This window comes from Corvus moneduloides, chromosome 9, assembly GCF_009650955.1.
Source record: "Corvus moneduloides isolate bCorMon1 chromosome 9, bCorMon1.pri, whole genome shotgun sequence".
Lineage (NCBI taxonomy): Eukaryota > Metazoa > Chordata > Aves > Passeriformes > Corvidae > Corvus > Corvus moneduloides.
Window position 1 is genome coordinate 15,985,949 of NC_045484.1, and position 21,516 is coordinate 16,007,464.

A 21,516-nucleotide genomic window follows, 5' to 3' on the forward strand; every position below is an offset into this window, starting at 1 on the left:
TGCACCGTCACACCGCCGCTCACACTGGGCCGAGCGCAGCCCAGGCCCCGTTACGGACGCGGTGCCCGGCGGCCTCACGCGGTTTCGAGGCCGGTAACTTAAAGCCGTTGCCGGCCCCGGCTGTCGTGAGCGGGGTCTATCGCCGCTATGCCCCTCGCCCCGGCTGCGCGGGGGTTTTCGAGCCGATGGCTGCCAGCACAGCTGGGCCCTGTGCAACCCCGGGACCCTGCCCACGGCTCCCGGCAGAGCGGGCGGGGCTCAGGTGCGGGACGGGACGGGACAGGGGCCGCGGTGCGCGCTGGCTGCACGCGGGCGCGAGGGGTGGTGGCGGTGGCGGCGGGCGCGGCCGTCACGGCGCCGTCTCCGCCCCGCGCCCAATGGCGGCACCGCCCGCGCCCGCCCGCCCCGCCCCGCCCCGCCCCGCGCGCCACGGGGTTACTGCCGGGCCGGGGGCCGGGCGGCCGCACACGCGCCTCCTTCGCCTCCGCCTCCTCGCCGCCTCCTCCGCGTACCGCGGGCCGGGCAGCAGTGGCCGGCGCTGGGCGGCCTTGGTGAGGGCTGCGTTCTTGTCCCGTCCCGGCCCGGCCGGCGGTGCCCATGGCGTAGCCGCGCTGCTGCGCGCCTGCCCCGCGGGACGCGGCGTGGACAGACCTGCCGCCAGGTAGGTGCGGCGGCCGCGACCCCCGCCCCGACAGCGGCGTTCCGGGCCGGGCGCCCCGCAGGGATGCGCCGTCCGCTGGGGCGGGCACGGGGTGTGCGCCGCTCGAGGTGTCACCGTGCGCGGGCTGAGCGGGAGGGTCCCGGGGGCCTCCGCCGGGTGCGGGAGCTGCCGGGGCGGTCAGTGTCCGCGCGCGTGCCGTGAGCAGCGCCGGGAGCGGGGTCGCCCCTCGGACCGTGCGAGCTGCGGGCCCCCTGTGGCAATTGAGGGGTGAGCCGAGAGGTGGGCGTCTGGCGAGGGAGAGCTACAGGTGTCCCAGCGTAGTCCCGGTGTCCGGCTGGTTGGTACGTGCTGGGCGAGTTACGGGCACCGAGGGAAACCCTTTGCAGATGCTCGCACTGCTGTGCGTGCGTGTGTGTGTCTTCGTACCCTTCATGAGGTCAGGTGAGAACTCAGCAATGTACGAGCAGAGCGTGAGTTTAGTGTGAGAATAATATAAAGGTCAGTTGTAATGTCCCTTCATTGCTATTTCACTGAGGAGTTGTTGACATGTGGGAGTTACTGTTGCATATTTTGCAGGGGATGCACTGGAGTCAAGTCACTGCAGGCTTCTGAGTACATCTCTCCTAGCAATAACAAGAATGTGCCTTCAAAGCTAGATGTGAATTAAGTAACTTTTAAAATACGAGCTTTCCCCAGTTTCAGGTGCACTTGTAATTCCAAAGTCATTGTCATTGGTGTCAAACAGCACGGGAGGTGATACTTCTTGTCCCTTTCAAAAAAAAAAAAAAGGACTTACTTCAGGCATAGTGTGCGTGTGCAGTTAGGCCTTTCCCACTTGCTGTGGATGTAACCAGATGTAAAGCTACTTATCTCAGTTCTGTTAAGCTGTTGCTTTTAAAATTGATTTGCTATAATTTAGTATTCTCAAATGTATGATCATCAGCACAGTTCATTTTTTTACAGAGACTTTCTGGTAGTGTTTGTAACTTATTAGAGAGACACTTGGACAATCAAGTGCCATGATTTTGTTCTAAGAAAAAGTTTTTCTGGTTGGGTCTGTATTTATACCAATCTAAGCTTTTATCTACTTTTTGTTTGGTGAGGTCAAAGCAGCTGATATTAGACCCCCACTGGGAAGAAAACCCGAAGTGAGAGAGCTGCCTGCTTATCAATTGTGCATCAATGAGGTTTGTCTCATGGTGACCCAGAAGACTGATACTATTGTAGTTTTATATGTGAAAGACTTTACATGTGTAAATGAAATGTCTTCCCAAGACAAAATCTATTTGTTTATTGCTACTTATGAAGATTACTTTATTTCCCTTACAGTCCATCCTTTTTTTCCACGAATGCCAGGCACAGCATGAGTTGGTAGCTGGGTTTTAATTAGCACTGCACAGCTGTCCTGTCAAAGTATTCCCAACAAGACTGTTAGTAAAATGTTAATGGAAGATGTTTATTCATTTTGAAGAGCTCCAGTTTAACCCATGAAAGTTTACAGGGCTTGAGTTCCAGCTGAGGAGGAGTTGCTCTTTGAGTGCAGACCTGGGCCGACACCAACTGCTGCAGCTGGTGCTCGGCTGGGGGAGGAAGGGAGGGACGCGTGTTGGAGGGGGGGCAGGTCATTGGCTTCCTTCAGTGAAGAGTCCTTTACTCTGAAACTTGCTTCCCCCAATTGTTTGCTGCAGTCCAGCCTTTTTAATCTTAAAGTGACGCTTCAAATTTTTCTCTCATGGCACGCTTTTTGTCCCTGGGGAGATCTTGTTACATTGTTGATTTTGATGCACATTTTGTGTGTCCAGAGCCTCATCTAGTCAAAGTGTGTAAATGATATCCACCAAGGATGTGGATTCTTTTAAAAAGTAAGCTTCAGTTTTTGTTCCTGCCATGCAAAACATCTTTCCATACCCCAGCATCTTGATGCCTGCCTCAGGAACATTGTTTTGAAGCCAATTGCTAAACCAGCAGGGGGAACACAAAACTTTCTGTCTATAAAGTCTCTCTTCCTACCATAGTTGTAATTTATTAAAACTTTGGGCTTATACTTTTGATACTATTTCTTTAGAATGTGAATATCAATTTACTTGGAACACCCACTTACATTGAAATAAACACATTATTTTAAAATTCTTGTTTATAAATTTCCTCTAGCAGGCATGTCTCCTATTCATCTGGAATTTTTGTCATATTAGCCATTACTGACTTGCAAAAACATTAGAGGTTTATTTGACTGAAATTTCTCTTTGAAGATATTTGAAGTGAATTAAACCTAAGAAATGATATTTTGAGCAATCCTGCAAAGTTTCAGATATTAAACTAGACAAAATATTTTCACAGTGGAGCTCTTACTATATCACATTTATGATATAAAGATATCTTGAGCGCTCAAGTTGACTTGTAAAGCAGTTGTATTCTCACAAGAAACTATTTCTAGTATTTAGGATTTCCATAAGAGAAAATATTTTTAGAAATTCTCTTAGATTTTAAGAAGTACTTACTAGCTTATTATTGTAGAGGTCAACTGACAGTCCCAGTGCAGATCAATAAAGGTTTTCCTTTTTGATTCGTATTGGCATAATGATGAAGTCCTTTGTACCAGCAGTACTGGATGAAAAGACTATGGCCAAGGAAAGATATGTGGATGGCTTGCACCAGTCCATATTGCTTTCTGGTCTGTGAAGTCTGGTGCAGCCAAATGGCAAATACTGAAGGTGTGGATGTACAAACAGATGGCTGAATGCAAAGTGAAGAATGTGAATTAGCAGTGCGTCAGCTATTCCCCAGTCAGAGCTGGGGAACAGGCTCTTACCCACAGTAAATGTGAGAATCTTGCTTCTACTTGGGGTTAAGCCACCTTTCACTAATGGTGGGATAAAAATGTGCCAAGGAACATTTGCTGCAGAGTAGCCAATTTGCTGCTCGTGAGTGATAACAATTGTATATTCCACTAGCATTAGGTGTTAGAGAAAGTAGAGACAGTAAAGTTCATATGAAATTAACAGTGCTAGATCAGGTTTAAAGCAGGATATGCAGGCTCTGGTTCTAGAATGGCACTGACTGCATAGTGAGGTATAAAATACCTATAAATGTATATGAAGTATATGTGTTTTTCAATGGCCATGCATTGTTCTCGAAGAGCATTATGTGATGTTGCCTGCTACTGAAGGTACAAAAGGGTGTATGTTCAATTCCATTGGCAATCTCCCTCTTCCGCTGTTTTCATGGAATCCCCATACTTTTTCTCCAGGCGGTTCTCTGAGATGCTGAAGTGTGTAATTTGTAAAGCCAAAGAGAAATTCCTGTTTTAATGTGATTTGAAAATAGCAGTAAATCTTTGCCTACTTTGTCTTACAGTTCTTTTCTTTGATACCTCCAGTAATATTCTGTTAACATTTAAGACATGAAATACCAAGTCTCGGGCCATTTATGTGAATCTCAGAAAATACTCTCTGGGATACAGATTGCAAATGTCTTTGCAGTCACATTGCTTTTGATCTAGTTCCACAAAATATTTGTGTGTTATAAATAGGCATTACTTCTATAGCAGTAATATTTGTGGTGATTAAAAGTGGCATGCTAGTTTCTAGCCACTTCATGAATAGAAGCATGTTTTGCCATAAAAATGTACTAGCAAAAAGTAGTGCAATTGGAATTGCTTTATCCATAACTGTGGATTCGCATTTTTATGTGCTGGCAGTCATCCAATAGAGCAACATTTCTTGTGCTATTACAGCAACAATTAACTCTGTCGTAGCCAAAATGAAAGAGATTTACACCTCTCTGAAAATCACTGAAAGAGGGACTTAAAAGCTTCAGTTTATATTCCATATTTTTATTTCAAGTGTCACAAAATAGATTTTTTTTTTAAAGAAGAACTTACTTTATGACCTTGATTATCTAAGTACTCATATTTGTCAAGTTCAGCAGCGAGCATTTCATATATTGCATTTTAAGTGTAATAACTGTTGATTTGTACTGCTTACAAATAATTATGTCTAGGAAAGTCTGCTAGTTTCTGATGTATGCATAATCAAATGAATGGTGTTTTTGAGGAAAATGTGAAAATAATAATTTCATCTTCATCTTGTGAATAGTGCTTTAAAATGAGCTATAACTGCTTATTATTAACGAATTTAATTGCATTATATTTAGCACTTCTCTTTAATAGCCTGTCTAATTTCAGTACACTAGTTAGCCAAATTTAGATTTTTTTCTTTTTTTTCTTTCCTGTTGCAAGATGTTGTAAGGTTTTGAGAGTCAGCTGGAAAGTGCCTCTCTTTTAAATAATTTCAGTTGTGACCTTGCAAGAGACCTGTTTAGATTGCAGGAGAACAGCTTCTCTAGAGGTCTTGGGTCTGAAACAGGTTAATTATAGAGCTACTATGTAGAGGTTGTTTTTCTGCATAGAAGGCAATAGGTGCTGTGATACATAAGGTGGTGTTAGTGATTCTAAAGAATAATGGCAATTCACTTATTCTCTGATTCTCCTTTGTAAGCACAGGTATTTTCTGTTGGAAATCAGTGAGTTATATTGTGTGAGTCAGGGACAATAAAAAAATCCCAAGGTATCCAGTGAGTTTACTGTGTAGTATAAATCTGCTGAATTAATGTATTTCTTTGCCAAGAAGCTGGAGGTGGATTGAAGACTGATATGTCCTCTTTTGTCTTACATTTAACAAGTAAGTTGTTACACTGTAGCTGCATTTGACACAGTGTGATTGAGAACTATGGTAGTATTTTATTGCACATGTGATACGTTGTTTTTGATAATGAAACAAAATTCTATTTTACTTTACGAAGTAGCTGTTTTAGTATTTGAAAAGATGGGCCTTTTCTTGTAGTGAAGCTATTGCATTAACGAACCAAGTCAGTATGTACAGCTTGTATTCTGTGATAGATTAGTTCCTCTCTCCAGCATTTAACATGACCAGTGTTTCTGAATACTTGTAGATCTGGTGATTTGATTCATTCCAGTGATGAGGTGTAGCAATTTCCTTCTGGCAGATAAGATGCACAGATTATTTATATGACTACAGGAATTTGTTGTGGTTTTCCCTCTCCCTATACCTTTGCCCAAAGATTTTTACAGCTGTCATTTATATGTTTAACGTAAAATGATCAAAGGAAATTCTGAATGGTAAAGATTTTATGGGAGTGTATCTCCATTCTGAGTGGAACATTCTAGTGATTCATACCTTGACTGAAACAAATCCCCAGTGAAGAGCTTATAAATAAAAACTTGTATGAAAAAATTTTGCTCCAACCTGAATGTGTTTTTCTGCTCAACAAATGGAATTACACCATTATTATTATTATTTGACAGACAGTCAGGGAAAGGGCAGATACCCCTACACAAAAGGAAACTCTTCTTGACTCATTCTTTTAACTATGTGTCACTTTAAGGACTTCCCTATTTGTGTGGGAGAAGTTTCCTATGAGATGTGCAGCTGAAAGTTTAGTGGCCAACAGTTAACTTTTGGTAAATGTGTTTATCTTGCATTCTTGTTTATCAAACTGAAGAAATACTCTATTAATCTACCTGCCTCTTAGAGTTTACCTTATTCTAGAGACCAAAAGACATGCTTCTTTTGTTGTTCTGTTTCGTTTGGCTTTTTTCCAAAATGTGGGTTTGATTATGCATGCAGTTAACTTTAAAATACCAGTAATTAATATTTCAACCTGTTAATTTACATCTTGTAGTATCTAATGGCCCATGGCAGTGAGAAGGGCTGGTTTGTATCACCTCATCCAATTCCCCTGTAATGGGAAGCACTGATTTTCAGTCCTGTTCACTTATTTACTAACTACCTTTTTTGTGTTTGTTTTTCGCTTCCCAAAGAGGATTGCGTCCTTATACAGTGAATTTATGTTTAATGCTATAGTCTTGCTTTTCATCATTATTCTTTGTGGGTTTCTCACAATGAACCCAGACAGTTTCAGGTATTTACAGGTCATGGTTTCAAAACTAATTTTCTAAAGGTGTAGATGTCATTTCAAGATTTTAAATCCACCAGACACTGACTTAATTTGTTTTCCTGGTAGGAAGGTTCTAGGTAGAATATTTCTAGATGCAGTCCTAAGGTTTTGCAGTTCAGTCTTGAAAAAAATAACAGCTCCAAGCATTCATTGACAGCAATTTGCTGAAATCTTTGACCCTGAGTGGAAGAAGCCTTGCTGAATTGTTGGTAACTTTCCATCCTGCTATGGCTTCAATTCCACAGAGATGCCTTCCCTAGGGTTATATCTGTCTTGATAGGTACATTAGAGCTGTTATCTGTTTAGTTTAGGTGTGCAATTAGAAACTCAGCCAAGTAAAACTTAAGATGAATTAAATTTGTGTAAAATTGTTGGCTGCTGCTGTGTTTGTGAAGAGTAAGATAGTTCAGTGCCAGGAAACCTATTCTGTTTCCAATTAGAAACAATAAAAGACATAAGTAATTAGTCCAAAGAAATTTAACTATGAGAAGAAAAGTTTGTAGAGATGTTTTTTCATGCAATTTATGATGATCTTGCTCTTCCTGAAGATTTCTAGTGCTTTTGTTTTTGTTTTAGGGTAAACTTTTCAGAAGCAGCAAGTCCCATTTAAAAAACGTGAGCCTGGTTCCTGTTAGTTGTGGTGAGATATTACTGGTTAATAGGGAATTTGAGTTTTATTTAAATGTACATTTGAGATTTCTTGGGTTGCCATGTTTTTTATGTATGTGTGTTTCTAGTAATCGCTGCTTTTTTTCTTCCTTCTGCTTCCTGAATGTGTATCAAGAAGATGGTATATAATTGTGCTGCTGGTATTTCCTGGTAAGATCCATCTTCTAGTTAGAAGTTGGAAGCAAAATGCCTAAAGTTTTATTGTCTTTGTAGGCAGCTGTTAAGGGGGTGCTGCTGTGGCCAAGGTGAGGTCCTGTTATAACTCTTTTTGCTTGTGAAAGAACGGAGTACCTCGGAGTTGCACAGAAAATACATGGCTGAAGCTGGTACTAGATTGCAGATTGCTTGAGCCATTACAGTATTAGAGCTGTACAGCATCCCAGCATCTTGTTTTCTCCACTCCCTTTAGAAATGTCCTGATGTAGGAAGTGCCTGAGGGCTCTACGATAAAGTAAAAAAATTCTGATTTGGTACTCAGATTACGTGTAGGGTGTTGGTCTTGTTAAACTCTGTCCGCAGTGCCATCTGTGCTTCCTCCTGCAGAGGTTCAGTAACCTCTAGGAATTTCTGCTGTTGTCAAAAAGCAATCTGTTCCAGACTACTCCTTGTGGAAGTCTTGTGTACTCCTTCCTCTTTAAAGATACCCGAATGCACTTCCTTCCCTTCCACCTATTGAAACCCTCCTACATCCTGATCCTGTAAGAGACTATTCTCTTGTTTACACTTGGTAAGCAAAACCTTGCCCCTCAGCCTAGGAAGATGCAGCTGTATGCCTCCCCATGTCTGGGGGAAGGGAAGTCCTGGGAACATGCAACAGAATGATTTTTGTCCTGTTTCTGTAAACTATCTCTTACTTTTGTGGTATATTGTGCTATGATTCTTTAGCTGAAACTTCCAGTGTCTGGTGTCATCCAAACTCACAGCAATAAAATCAGGTGATTAAAAAAAAAAGTTGTGAAGCTGAAGGAAAAATGGGTTATAAAAGGATGCTGAGAATAGACACTCTCATCCAAACTGGGGCTTCATTCCAGCTGTGGGCCAAATATGTACCAGGTAACAAAATCTACCTCAGTATACTATTACTAAATAGGTGGAATGGTTTCACATTTTTAGTGGAATTATTTGTGTATATTTTTCTTCCTGTAATTTGGCAGGCGACATTGTAATACATTAATAAGAAAATAAACAAACAAAATACTAAAACAAAAATCACATGGAATAGAGGGGCACAATTGCTAAATGGCATAAAACATCTTCCTTTGGCACTTTTCCAGTTCCCATAGCCTTTAACTGTGACTTGTTGAAATGTCCCATTACAAGCACAGCAGCATGTGAACTGCAGGACATCAGAGTTACTTTTTCCCTGGGCTTTTGATATGTCAGGATTTTTAGTTTTATTAGTATTCATATATTCCCTGAAAATGAAACCACTTTGTTGTTTCTAAACCAAAATCTATGTTATAGTTTATGAATAAGTTACTATTTTGAGTTCTGAATGGTGGGACTTTGTGTATATGCCTTGGACATAGGCATTTAAAAATATGTACAAATTTTCAGTTCCACATGAACATTAATTCTAATCTTATTAATCAGCTTTCCAACCTCTATGTCCGCAAATCATGCGGAATTGACATGATAAATGTCAGCTAATTAAAAAAAGATATCTTCAAAAATGCATATTTAATAGGAGTAGGGTTATAAATAAACTCTTCCAAAAACTGTGCTATTCCTAAGTTTATAGAACGACTCATACAGTTAACTATTGTGTTGGTTTTTTTTACTTGAGATTGGGTGTACTTGATTACAAATGATTGCTTTTTTTTTACTTACACATGGCACGCATGCATTCATTGCATTCACATAGGGAAGCAACCTGGACAAGTGGGAGAAAAACCGGTTAAATCAGTGAAATGGTTGCCATGCGTAAAACAAGCAAACAAAAAGTGAAAAAGCTTTGGCTGTGAAGGCTGCCTTGGATGGCCTAGAAACTTGGGTTCATGTTGCTATGGCAAAACAACACAAAGGGGCAGATCCTGCTGGCTTTGCTCAAGTATCCCCATTCACTTTGTTGGGACTTGTGATGTGACTTAGAGAAGGAGGATTTTTGGCTTGCTTTGGTAAAGAAGTGTTTGTTAGCAGTGTTGTAGAGAGCTGTGCAACCTCTGGCACTACACATGGAAAGAGGAGGGGATTACCAGAGTCCATGTTGATAAGGAGGAGAGGAAGTGGAAGTTATTCTTCAGGCAGTAAAGGAAAAGTTTAGACAAGAAGAAGGACAGAGTTAAGGCAGGGAAGAACTTGTATGGCAAAGGTAGGCGCTGATTAATGGCGCTGTTAATGGTGGCTGTTGGGGAAGGGGCTTAAGGCAACAGAAATAAAAGGGGTGAATAAAACAATAAGTTTCCAATTCAGCAAGAAATGTGGCAAATTCCTATTCTAGAGAAGCCTTTAATAGGAAACAGAAACACCCCAGAATCTGTCGCTCAGTCCACCAGGTTGGACTGGGCAGCGAAGCTTTAAAAAAGTAAGCAAAAATAAATTTACCAAGAGAAAAAAAGTTTGCAAAAGTTGAAGCTAAGGAGACTGCTGATTTCAAGAAGACCCAGTACATAATAGGTACTTGGGTAGAAGAACAGAATCAGACTGAGCAGAAAGGTGCTCAAATGTCCTGAAGCTTAATCCCTGGGTGTACACTTGTTCATTTTCATTTATAGTTCCTCAAGCACTTTAGAGCAGAGTCCCATGCCCTTTCGGGAGAGCATTAGGCTGGTGTGGGGGTGGATACATTTCTGCTAGTGGCAGAACAGTGCAGCATGTGATTTTTTAGTAACAAGTCATCCATAGGCCACAGAGCTTTATGGTCTGGGAGTGCCTGTCAGTAAGGACTGGAAAATCCTTAGGGAAAGGTGTTTTTTTAAGAGTAAGCATCATGCTTGTAACCTGTGAGTTCTTCCATCTTGTTGTAGTATTAGAGGTGACTTTTTAGTTCAAAGGATAGCTTTAAAAAATCTAAAGACTGAAATTCTGAGGAAGATGAGTAGCAGATTTTTCCAAAGAAAACTATTTCTGTTAGTGAAAGGCAGAGAGAAAACAGTAGTGCACTCAAGTGATTTGTATTTTGTCTGCTGCTGGCTCTAATGAATTTAGATTGCTTTAAATACCACTGAATTAAGGAGCATTTGTTGTCCTCTAGCTTAGCATAGCAATGAGATCTGTCCTTCCAGTCAGCGCACTTCGGTATCTTTCAAAAGCACCATGCTTTTCACTGGGTTCTAGCTAAGCCTTGTGTATCAAAATTCTCATGGGCATCAGAGGCTCCTAGCTGAAACCAAATTAAAACCTTATGCTTTCTCCTCTCCTTGTTCTTATGTGCTTCAAAATGTGTTTTCTCCCCTTCCATTCTTCCAGTCTTCTTTCAAAACTAATAAAATAATAAAAAAAAAAAAGTAAAAAAATAATAAAAAAATAATAAAAAATTAAAAAATAATTAAGTAATAATAGAATGTAGTAGTAGTAAGATTCTTCCTGATGTTCCCAGTAGCACTCCTTCCTGATTGGATCTGCATATATATATATATATATTTTTTTTTTTTTTTTTTTTTCCCCTCAATGAAACAGGGTCTTTGTGCATTCTAGACACTCACTTTTAGCAGGACTAGTGGCCTTTACAACAGCAAATTTCACTGAAAATGATCCTGTGCTCTTCAATGGTTTTGATTCAGGTGCCCTCTTTTGCCAGCCTTCCTTGCAGCTTGTCATAGTATAAAGCATTGGCATGAAAACATATTTAGTAAACACAAAGCTCTCATGTCTTCTTCTTTCTCTTCCACATGGGGATTTTTTGGTTATACTTTTAATATGCCCTTTTGTGACCTCATTTACAAAAATAGCCACCCAGATATACCCCAAAGGAAAAGATGATTCTCTTGGAAATTTCTTTTGAATCTCAAGTTGACTAGCAGTTGTGTTTACTTCTTGAATAAATAGTTTATGTTCCTTATCCCTTTGCACAGCTTTCTTCTCTTATTTCAAAGGAAATGTCTTCCTATATTGTGGAGTGGCTCTACTTTTCCTAGTTTGCAGGTTTCACATGTTTTTTTAGTGACAGCAGGCCTTAGACTGAAGCAAAATCTGGCAGATTTTGCACCACATCTTAATTTTCTCATGTTCTTTTTTTTATTGTTGTTGGTTTGTTTCTGTTTGCTACTGTCAGATGGTCACTTAATAGCAGCTTTGTAGCTGACTCCTGTCATAAGTGAGGATGATCAGGTTTTGCAAAATACTGACAAATTGCCTGCTTAGTAGGTTTATTCTTAAATGAGTTATTAGTAGCAGTTTTGTCTTCTGGCTTAAATTGCAGCTGCGAACCTGACAGTTTGGGTATCATTCATCCTGAATTCATGAAGCTGACTGTCAGTTTGTCACCTCTTCATGTTGTTTGCTATTTGCCTTCCTTTTTAAGTTTGTGAATGCATGTCTTCAAGCAAGGGAGCTCACTCTTCAGAAAGCCCTTTCAAATTTTCATTTAAGTCTTCATTATTCACCCTTCATGAACTGGCAGAATCAGGGTAGAAGTTTAGGGCTTTTCAGTCATATACTGGCAGCTCTTAGTTATACCATGGAAATGTATTGGTCAGTGGGTTGTGGTAGGAATCAAATTACTCATACAGACAGAAATATGTATGTGTTCTCTCTGCCTTTTAAATTGTCTTTTTCAAAAAGACTTTCATCAAAGTTGAATTGAAACTTGACATTTTAACATACTTAGATGCTCAGGTCAGAATAGGATTCTAAACAGCATTGCTTTCTCTCCAGTTGTTTCCCTGTGTTCCCTATTTCTATCCAACTTGGTGCCTTATAAAAATGTCACTAAAGAATGAGAGGTTTGTGCTGATGGGACAGTGATCAAAGTCAAGTCTTGTGTTTCCTATTTGATATATTAGTGTATGTGCTGTAGTTGCTCTTTTTCTGGTTTCTCTTCTGTTAATGTTGGTGGTGACATGATTGCACACCAGTAACTTGGGGTTCAGAATGCTTCTTCATTGCCTATTTGCACACATGACATCTTGCAGAACATTATGATGGTCTTCTGTAGATAACACTGATGAGAAACCTCATTATTTGCTCTATTTGATAATTTTTCTTTATGGCAGCATTTAAAATTTGAATTTGCAACCGAATACTATCACCAGGTAGCATTAGGTTTCTTTTCATCTAGAGAAATAGCAGCAAATTATTCCAGTTTATATTTGACTTCCCAAATGATGCTCAGTATTTGTCACGTCTTGCCATTTTGCCAAAAGTGCATCTTACGTGGGACACTGAGCTTGAAAGTGACCTGCATGAACCCCATGTTGTGACAGATGGTCAGCTCCTTGCTCGCCCCATACACTGCTGTCCTGCAGAAGTGTGTCTGGGTGCTCCCAGCAGCCTGCAGAGCTGCTCCTGGGCTTTCCTCCCACCTCCCAGGTGGAATCTGGGGAGCTGCCAAGACCGGTTGGAGGTTCCAGGAGTTGGGTGCCAGGTGAAGAATCTCTTGGAGGCTGGAGTTCTGGCCTTGGGCACTGACAGCCCTTTCAGGTGTGTGGATGCAGCTCCCTGCACACAAAGCAGTGTCGTCCCTGCCAAATAACCCGTGGAGAAATGCTGCAGAGGAGTTTCTCGTGTTTTCCTCGTAGCCCAAGGAGTGCTGGTCTAGGTGCAGGTTTTTTGTTGAGCAGACTTTTGCTGGTGCCCAGCATGGCACACACTGTATAGCAGAATCTGGCCTTTTGTCCTTGTGCTTAATTCCATTTTAATGTCAGCAAGAACCTTTTAAATGGTATTCATGTTGCCACAGTTTTAGATTTTTTGGTCCTGACTCAGCATTTTGCTATCACTTAGCCCCATAATGGGGGTTTGTAATTGCTTGCATTGCTTTATGGTGAGTGTTAGTGGTTGCCAAGGCACCATCTGTCATCTGCTCCCAAAGGCTGGTAATGAAGTAAAGTAGATACAATTTTTTATTTGACTGAACACAATACTGACATTCTGGTTCTTTACCTTCTTGGTGTGTAATCTGATTCTAGACATCTAAATGACTGAGAATAGATTTAAAAAAAAAGGTGGAAGAGGATACTGTGGATCTGGTTAAGCATTTCCCCTCCAAAATCTGCAGCATGCATTCTGGGGTCAGAATTTTCAATGTTTGTAAGGCTTGCAGGCATCAGCTGTATTGTCGTTTGTTAATATAGCACACTAGAGTTGTTTAACTGACCTGGTATATCATCTCTTGAAATCTCTTAAAATAAAGATTCTGACCAGTTTTATGTTTATATTTAGTGTCAAGTGGCATTGAAAAGTTTTCAAAGTTTGTCATACTGAGAAATGATGAATTAAATCGAGTTACCTGTAAACCAGCTAGAGCACATGTGAAACACTTCTCCATGCTATAATAAAGGTAGTAGCAGATAACGAAGCAAAAAATGTTTATATGCCCCAGAGAAAGTCTGATTACTTAAAATAAACATGTCTGAGGGTGTGAGTACCACTGGCAGGCTTCAAGTGGGACTTTGGTATTAGCTGACAGAAAGGACTCTGGGATCTCACTTCCAAGTAGATCCTAACTTGCACAATATATAATATAAGGGAGCAACATCTGCAAAGAAGTACTGAAATACAGGGGGAAGAGTACTAGGCCACTGGTACCTAGGGTATCTGGCAATATAAAATGCATTCCTCTAGTAGTCCTTTGAGAAAGTTCTGTTTTTCTTCTTAAAAGAGAGATAATTTAAATACCCAGTAACATTTCTGTAAGTTGTATTTGTATTAATATTTACTTTTACTTCTTTCTGTAGGCAATTAAAAGTCCAGAAGATCTGATTTCAAAGCACACCACAAATTTCAAAGAAAGTAAATCTACATGAAGAGCTACAAAGGAACTTGATTTGAGAAGACACAGCATTTACAAAAATGTCGTCAAGTTGTGTGACTTCAGTGTTTGCTTTGATCGTTTTGTGCTTTGCAGCTGCAGGTAGGTGGTATTATGTAAATCATGCATTCAGTGTAACTGATCGTGCATATTTAGAACTGTTGATCAAAAATACTTTTTCATGCTGAAAAAATGTAGGTCACCTAAAGTTTGTTTATGTCTAGGTTTTCAATAAAACTATTGTGATCATAATTGCATCATATATGATGTGAGAAACAATGCTGTTCCTATAAGAATGTTTTCTTGCACCTATGTTCACCCTTAAAATAATTTAAGAACTGCAGTAGTAATGTGAATTAAGTTATTTACTTACTTATTTTGTAAAAATTGCATGGTGCACATATATTATAAAGGGGAGGGTTGATATGAAAGCTTTTGGGAGTGGAAGCAGGGTAGCTCTGCCAGCATGATGAACTATTGGCTCTGTCAAGAAGCTGGATTTATTTCCCCAGGTGCAGGGTTGTGTTGGTGGAGCTGAGGCTGCTAGAGTCTCTCTAGAGTTGGGCTGAAAGGGTGTACCAGCTCAGCTCCATGCTGCTTCCAAGACCTATAATCTGGAATTAAGACCCAATTATTTGACTTTATAAAAAATATATCTCACAAAATCCCAGTAAGGTTCATAATACATCACTGAGTCTGTCCATCCTTCCTGGATTATTGGAATAAACCTCACCTCGGTCGTTCCTGACAGTTGTCTAATCTGTTTATAGTTAACCATCAGTGCTGATGGCAAAAACCTTTTAATAACAGTTGTCAGTGTTAATGGAGTTCTTGTAGGTTAGGAACATGCATTGCCGTTTAAGGGGATTGTTGCTGTCCCACATTTTGGCCTAGCTGGGGATTTTGAAAACAGTATGTTGCAATAACTTATGACAGAGAAAGGAAAGATCTGTGGAGTTCAAGTACATAGTTCATAGTGTCGTTTCTTCAAGCACTGAAGTGATTCTACTCAGTATGTTTGTTTGTCAAAGTTCTTTCTGTGGTTGCAAGGGGAAGCCTCTTATGTGTCCAGCTTGTGTACAGCATGGGTCTTTGGAGAAGAGGCCAAGTGGATATACAGCCAGTCAAAATGAGACAGTGGGAAAAGCGGACAGTGGACAGATGGCTTGCTTAAATATGAGATGTCCTCACTGTGGAAAAGATGACCAGCTTTGGAAGAGACAAGGCTGAGCAATTAAATATGTTACAATTTGGCTTCATTTCATCTTCAGCATGGAAAATTATGTTGTTTCAAGCCCTCAAGCCTTGTGGGACTTTCTCTGGGTTTGACCTCCTTGAAGGCATCCATCCAACATTAGTAACTTTGATTGTTTAATAGTACGTGATGCTAACATTTTGCAACAGCTTCGTTACAGACAGACTTTCAGCAATACCGGGTGTGTCTGAGTGTGTCTGCGGCTGCAGCTGAGGACATGAATGCTGCTCTTGGCTGAGAAGAGCCATTACTTGGAGCAAATCCCAATCGTTCTAGATGTGTAAAAATCTACTCTAAAAGGAAGTGCCAGTGCAAAAAATAAAAGCTTTTTTAATTGATCACAACCATAATTCTGTTTTGCTGCTGAGGAGAATGCTTGCCTAACAAGGCAGCTTACCTCTTAACACCAGCTTTAATTAAAACTCACTGATTTAAAAGTGTTATCAAATTGTACTACTATTAGAAAGCTATTCAGTGTTCAGAAAACATGTCTGTCTTGAAATTTATTGTGGTTTTTTTGGTTTTACTCCCCAATTTTGTGTTTTCCTCTGGCAGATATTCTTGAAACAAACTCTTAAAAAGATTTGGATTCAATCAGATGCTTATTCATAAGTAGAGTCACAGAATTATTTTGGCTGGAAGGGACCTCTGGAAGTCTAGTCCAGTACCCTGCTTGGAGGAAGGCTAATTTCAAATTCTTTCTTTCTTGGAGACTGATTCTTCCCTCTATCTGAATGGGAAGAAGTTAGCTGAAGAGAGTAGGAAGGGTCACAGTTTGTTGGGGGAAGGTGAGGAAGCACTGTCTTTGTGGTTTCTGGCAGTACCTCCCTTTGTATTTTGGTTTTCCTCCATGCTTTTAAATTTTTTTCAATAAATTCTTAATGAGAACAACTAGTTAATGTCCTTTACAGAGCATAATGAATACAGTAAGATAAGAGCAAGAACTGGTGGACTATGATGAAGAGGAAAGAGATGTCAGGCAGATATAATTAAAACTAAGGAAGGACAGCTCTCTGAAGGTTATTTAGGTAGAGCTTTTGCAACTTGAGATCTCGAGTCCTGTTAATGCAAACACTTATACTTTAAATGCAGGGAGTTTGTGTCTCTAGGTGAAGAACAGGTGGGAGCAAGCAATGAGTTCCAGTCACGTGAAAAAGCTGTGGCAGAGGCCCCTGAGCTCTGGTCAGCGTGATGGCCAGGGTACTGCAGGCTTGGCTCTTAATTGCCAGTGTACAGAACCCGTGCTCTTTCAGTCTTGAACCACTAATGTACTAGTATAAATAAAACTAGAAGTCTAAATAAAGTTAAGAAGTATAAATAAAATCCCCGCATGCTTGTGGTGGAGCCTGGGGGAGGCAGGGGGCAGCATGCCACCTCCCTAGGGTATTGATTTTTATACATTGAGCCCTTTGCCAGCTTGCTCTTTGTTTCTGAAGAAGTCAGGCTGCTGCAGCAGAACACACCTTTCTTTTGTTTGCCAGTCCTACACTGAAACTGTTGCTACTGGTCTAGGGTTTTTTTTCTGACTTTACAATATCTTCAGCATTCTTGTATTTTCAGTGTAAGTGAGCTTCTAGACAGAATCTATGTTCTGTTTAGTTTCTTTCTTTTTATTCTTGCTCTTTAAGGTACTAATGTGTTAAATATATCAAAAAACCCCCAAAACCCTGGAGATACATGACATGATGCACAGAGATGGATTGTCAAAGATGAGTCATAGACTTGCATGTTTTTCATGCCAATAGCTTGAAGATTACACCTCACTAACTGCATTGAAAATGGTGTATATAAATATTCAAAGAATATTTGCCTGTTTTTCTACCTCCTCATACTACTTGGATGTATGTAGCTAAATGCTTATGTGAATCTGATTTGCTTTCGTCTTGTATGTGGATTTCTTGTAAGTCTGTATTTATACAGCTTCAATTAGACAGAAAAACACTGTAAAGAAAACCTTGATTACTCTGAGATTTTTCTACTTCATGGAGAGTCAGAGGCAGGATGGAGAGAAGAACTGCTGGCAAGCTATCTGCCTGACTGAAGGAATTAAGTTTTTGAAGTGGGATTAAATTAAGGTCTGGCAACCTGCAGTAGGAACTCCATACAAACACTCAGAACTGCACACAGTTATCCAGGCCTTGGATAACCTCTTAAGTTAGTCTGGCTTTGTAATCTTGGAGCAAAAATATTATGTCCTAATGTGGCTTAAATCAAAGGCTGGAACATACTTATTTTACTTGCTGGCAGATTTGTTCAGTTGGGTGCATGATGCATGTCTTAATAAAATGTCTTAGAGGACAACTGAAATGCATACCTGCCCTAGACCCTGAGGGCCAAACCTTCAGCAAGACAGGTCCTTCCATGAGAGAATGGGAACATTTTTTTAACTTGAACTTCTATTTTTCCTTTTTTCTTTGCTGCATTACTCTTTGGCTGGAAAGAAGACAGAAGGGTGATACAGCCTCTGGATCTGCACTGGCCAAAGGTTCTCATTCCAGCCCCTGGGGTCGATCCTCTGTTGGTGCAAATCCTCCCTGCTGCTGAGAAAGCAGTGCAGCTATGCTATCTGATAGCAACCAGAATTTGCCCATGTAGCCATGTTCACTTTCCTTCAACCCCCCTGATATTTGGCCTGTGCTTGCCTTCTAGACACCTCTCTCCTATGACAGAGTTTCCTGGTTGTGGCCAAGCAGATGAAGACCCTGTAAGAATTGGATATATTCAAGAATTTACCTTTTTTCTGTAATACCGTGGTTACTGGTTTATCTGCTCAGGTTAGGTCTGTCTTTATGGTTTTCTTCCAACAGCTCTTTATTCCCTGGTTTTCCACTCTACTGTAATCCTAGCTGTTTTTTCTTTCTTTCTACATACTTGTTCTTATAAGTAGTATTACATTGTTTGGAGCATGTGTGCTTCATTTTCAGTAAGACTGTCCACTTGCAAGCTCATGTATCATTTGGATCTGTGCCCCCCAGATATGGTGGTGATGGGTGCCATGTTAATAAGCATAACAACAGGAAGAAACAGGCCTTGTCATGACATCTACTTTTGCTTTTTTTTTTTTTAGACAAACTTCCCCTGACCTTGAACACTGTGTTTCCAAAAGCAATATAGGATTCTTCAAAGCGTAGTAGAAAAACCTTCAACTGGAAGGTGAAGGACATGATCTAAAAAAAAATAGAAATTAATACTGGGAGTTACACAAATTTCCTTCTATTTTAAACAGTGGTTGCTGGATATTTCCCAGATGTAATTAGGTTGTAATTTAAATTTTTTTCCCAAAGTATTTGTTGCCAGAGGTATGGAATTTTTTGTTTGTTTAAATTGTTTAGAGGATGAGAACCAAGGGACAGAGGCTGGATCTTGAATTCCTAGGACTGAAGTAAAGCACAGGCTGGTTGCAGCTTTTGAATGGATGAGGATTTCACTCTCTACCTCCCTTTCCCTTCACTTTCTCATAATCAGCTGACTTCTGCCTCCCTTGTAAAATCACCTACTCCTATCCCTTTATGGTCTGGGTATTCAGACTTTTGAGGATGAGATGAACCATCACTAAGAACATTTGAAGATTTGCAGTCTCAGAATTAGAGGAGCAGAGGGCTGGTTCCTGTGCTGTCCATGCTGGAAAGGCTGTGAGCCCTCCTGCAGGGGCTGCAAGGGAGTGGTCACCCTCTTCATGGGAGGCTAACGTGCTCTCAGTTCTGAGAAATACTATTGAGAAACCAATGACTGGCTATTAAAGGTGGAAATTGTTCTAATTTTTTTATTCTTTCAGCGCCCTGATGGTGATTCGAAACATCTTAATATCAGTTGTTTATCTGATAGGGAAGAAAATGATGAATTCCTAACTTCATGTCAGTGAGCTCTGTGAGGTAACCTTGAGATGCCAAAATATACATTAAAAAAGATATAGTTAATTTTAATTTCACACAGACCATAATACCTTTCAAGCAGTAAATTGTTTTAAGTGAGCACTTTAAATACAAAGACTGATTAAAACTCGGAAGCTAGACTAAATCTGTGTCCCCTGACTTGAGTTTCTTCAGCATTCTTCTGCTGCATGGTGATCTATTCCTTTGTAAATTACATTTTTAATCTGGTCATCTGTCTGTCTTTCAACAACTGAATTGCGCCAAATCCTGTGCCATTTCTGTGTGCTTTATGAATAAATAGTGGTATTTTATCTTCCAAACCCCCACAAAAATTCTGAAGAACTTAGAGTCAGGATACAGAGAAGGGTTATGTATTTTCAAAGAGGTAATTGTATCACAGACTTGGAATGGCTTGAACTGAGCAGATTTCATTTTTCCTGTATCAGCAAGGCTATTAAGCTAAAAGCAGTTGAATTTCAGCAGAATTCTGCACAATTCTGCACCCATGTGGAGCAGTAGGATGTGGGATTGTGGGTCCTGATTGAGCAGAACAGCTGAGTGTATATTGAAGTGTTTGCTGAACCCAAGCATTTATCTCTAAACATGACTATCTGGTTCTTTGATTAAAACTGACTCTGGGTGATGCCAAAGGAATCCTAAGAAATAAGAAGCCCATAATGCAGTACTCAAATTGTGTAGATGCAGGCAAATGGCAGCGTTACTGAGGGTCTCTGGGGAGAAGTTCTCCACTGATGAAAAGTAGTTTTGAGGAAAATTTTATGGCACAGAATGGGGAATGGCATTAATCCTTGTCTTTCTAAGGAAATTTATTCAATTTTTTTTAAAAGAGAAACTTGTCTTTAACAAATTCTAAGCTTCACATAATTATTTTATAAATACTTTGCTAAAAATAATTCTTTTGTTTTCTGAAGGGAATTGGGATTTGAGGTTTTGCTTGTAGATCTTTTAATATCCTTTCTGTATCGCAGGCCCTTATTAACTCTTTCTTAGCTTCTCCATCTGTCATTTGTCTTATAAATAAAATGAACCCTTGATCCCTTTAATTAATAAAAAAGTGAAAAGGGCCTATTTAGTTAACTAAAGATTAGGCTTCAAAGGCTGTAGCACCCCAAACCCAGCATTCCTGAATGTGATCCTGGGGTGTCTCAACAAGAAATGAAGCATCTGCTATTAGAAGAACAATTGCTATTTTCACATGAAAATTGTACTGAATTTCTGCAAATCTTTTTCTTTTATAAGCTCCTTCCACTGCAATATGCTTGTATGATTCAATGCTGTTATTTTGCTACTGGTTATATTATAGTGTAGAGAAAATACAGGGATCAGACACATTCCTTTTCAAAGATGAGAAATAATTTCATCCTCTGTAGCTAACGACAGAAAGAACTGAAGTCCCTTAGGCTGTCATAGGAGAGATGAATTTGGAGTGAAAAAAAAATATATTTAGCACAAAGACTGTACCATGTTTCATTACCTGAAGGCATTGAGTTGGATTCGTCTTTGGTGTAAATTTGTTTTAAGTCAATGGAATTTCACCAAGGATAAATTTTGACCCCAGGTGACAAAAGCAAAGGTTTTTAATAATGCCATGAAGTGCAGCTGCTCTAAGCACAATGTGCTGTTCCTCATAAGTGTACTTTATAAAAGATGGAGCTATTGTTCCTTTTTTTGGCAGCCTCCACACTGTGAGACTTACTAATAGGCATTTAATAAAAAAGGGATTTTACCTGTCAGGGATGGAAATAACTAAACTGAAAATGTCATTACTCTCATTATTTGAAGTAGTGCAGAGAAGTAACAAATAAAGGAATTCGGGGTTGGGCGACAGAAACATATGTAAGGTTTGTTGCCATTTTATCTCTTCAGGGAAAAGTTTGCTTTCATCTGAAGCAGGTTTGGTGTTTTGGTGGTTGTTTTTTCTTTTATTTTCTTTTTAAATTTTAAATTAATGCATTTTTCTTAACAGTTGGAGCTGAGAGTGAGTGAAGAATTTATTTTTATTGTTATTTTCACTTCTTTTCCTCTTTTCTTTTTCTTCATTTCCTGGATCACTAAATTTGCCTTGTGTCTGGAAAGGATGATTGATGCAATCTGTTTCGGAATAAATAAAATTTTTCTTTTTTATTACTTTTAATTTAAATGGAGCAGTAAT

General features: G+C 39.9%; 1 protein-coding gene across 3 annotated transcripts in view; it reads left to right on the plus strand.

Annotated features, from left to right (window-relative positions):
- Positions 1 to 461: 461 nt before the first annotated feature.
- The window catches only part of TGFBR3 (transforming growth factor beta receptor 3), a 116,224-nt gene continuing 95,169 nt past the window's right edge, over positions 462 to 21,516 (plus strand). For 2 of the 3 annotated variants that reach the window (XM_032117542.1, XM_032117544.1), the window contains exons 1-2: positions 463 to 661; positions 14,143 to 14,318. In XM_032117542.1, the coding sequence (XP_031973433.1) occupies positions 14,258 to 14,318 (61 nt within the window). In that variant the 5' untranslated portion in view covers positions 463 to 661; positions 14,143 to 14,257. Of the gene's footprint in view, positions 662 to 14,142; positions 14,319 to 21,516 lie in introns of all 3 variants that reach the window. The other variant, XM_032117543.1, reaches the window with a different exon arrangement.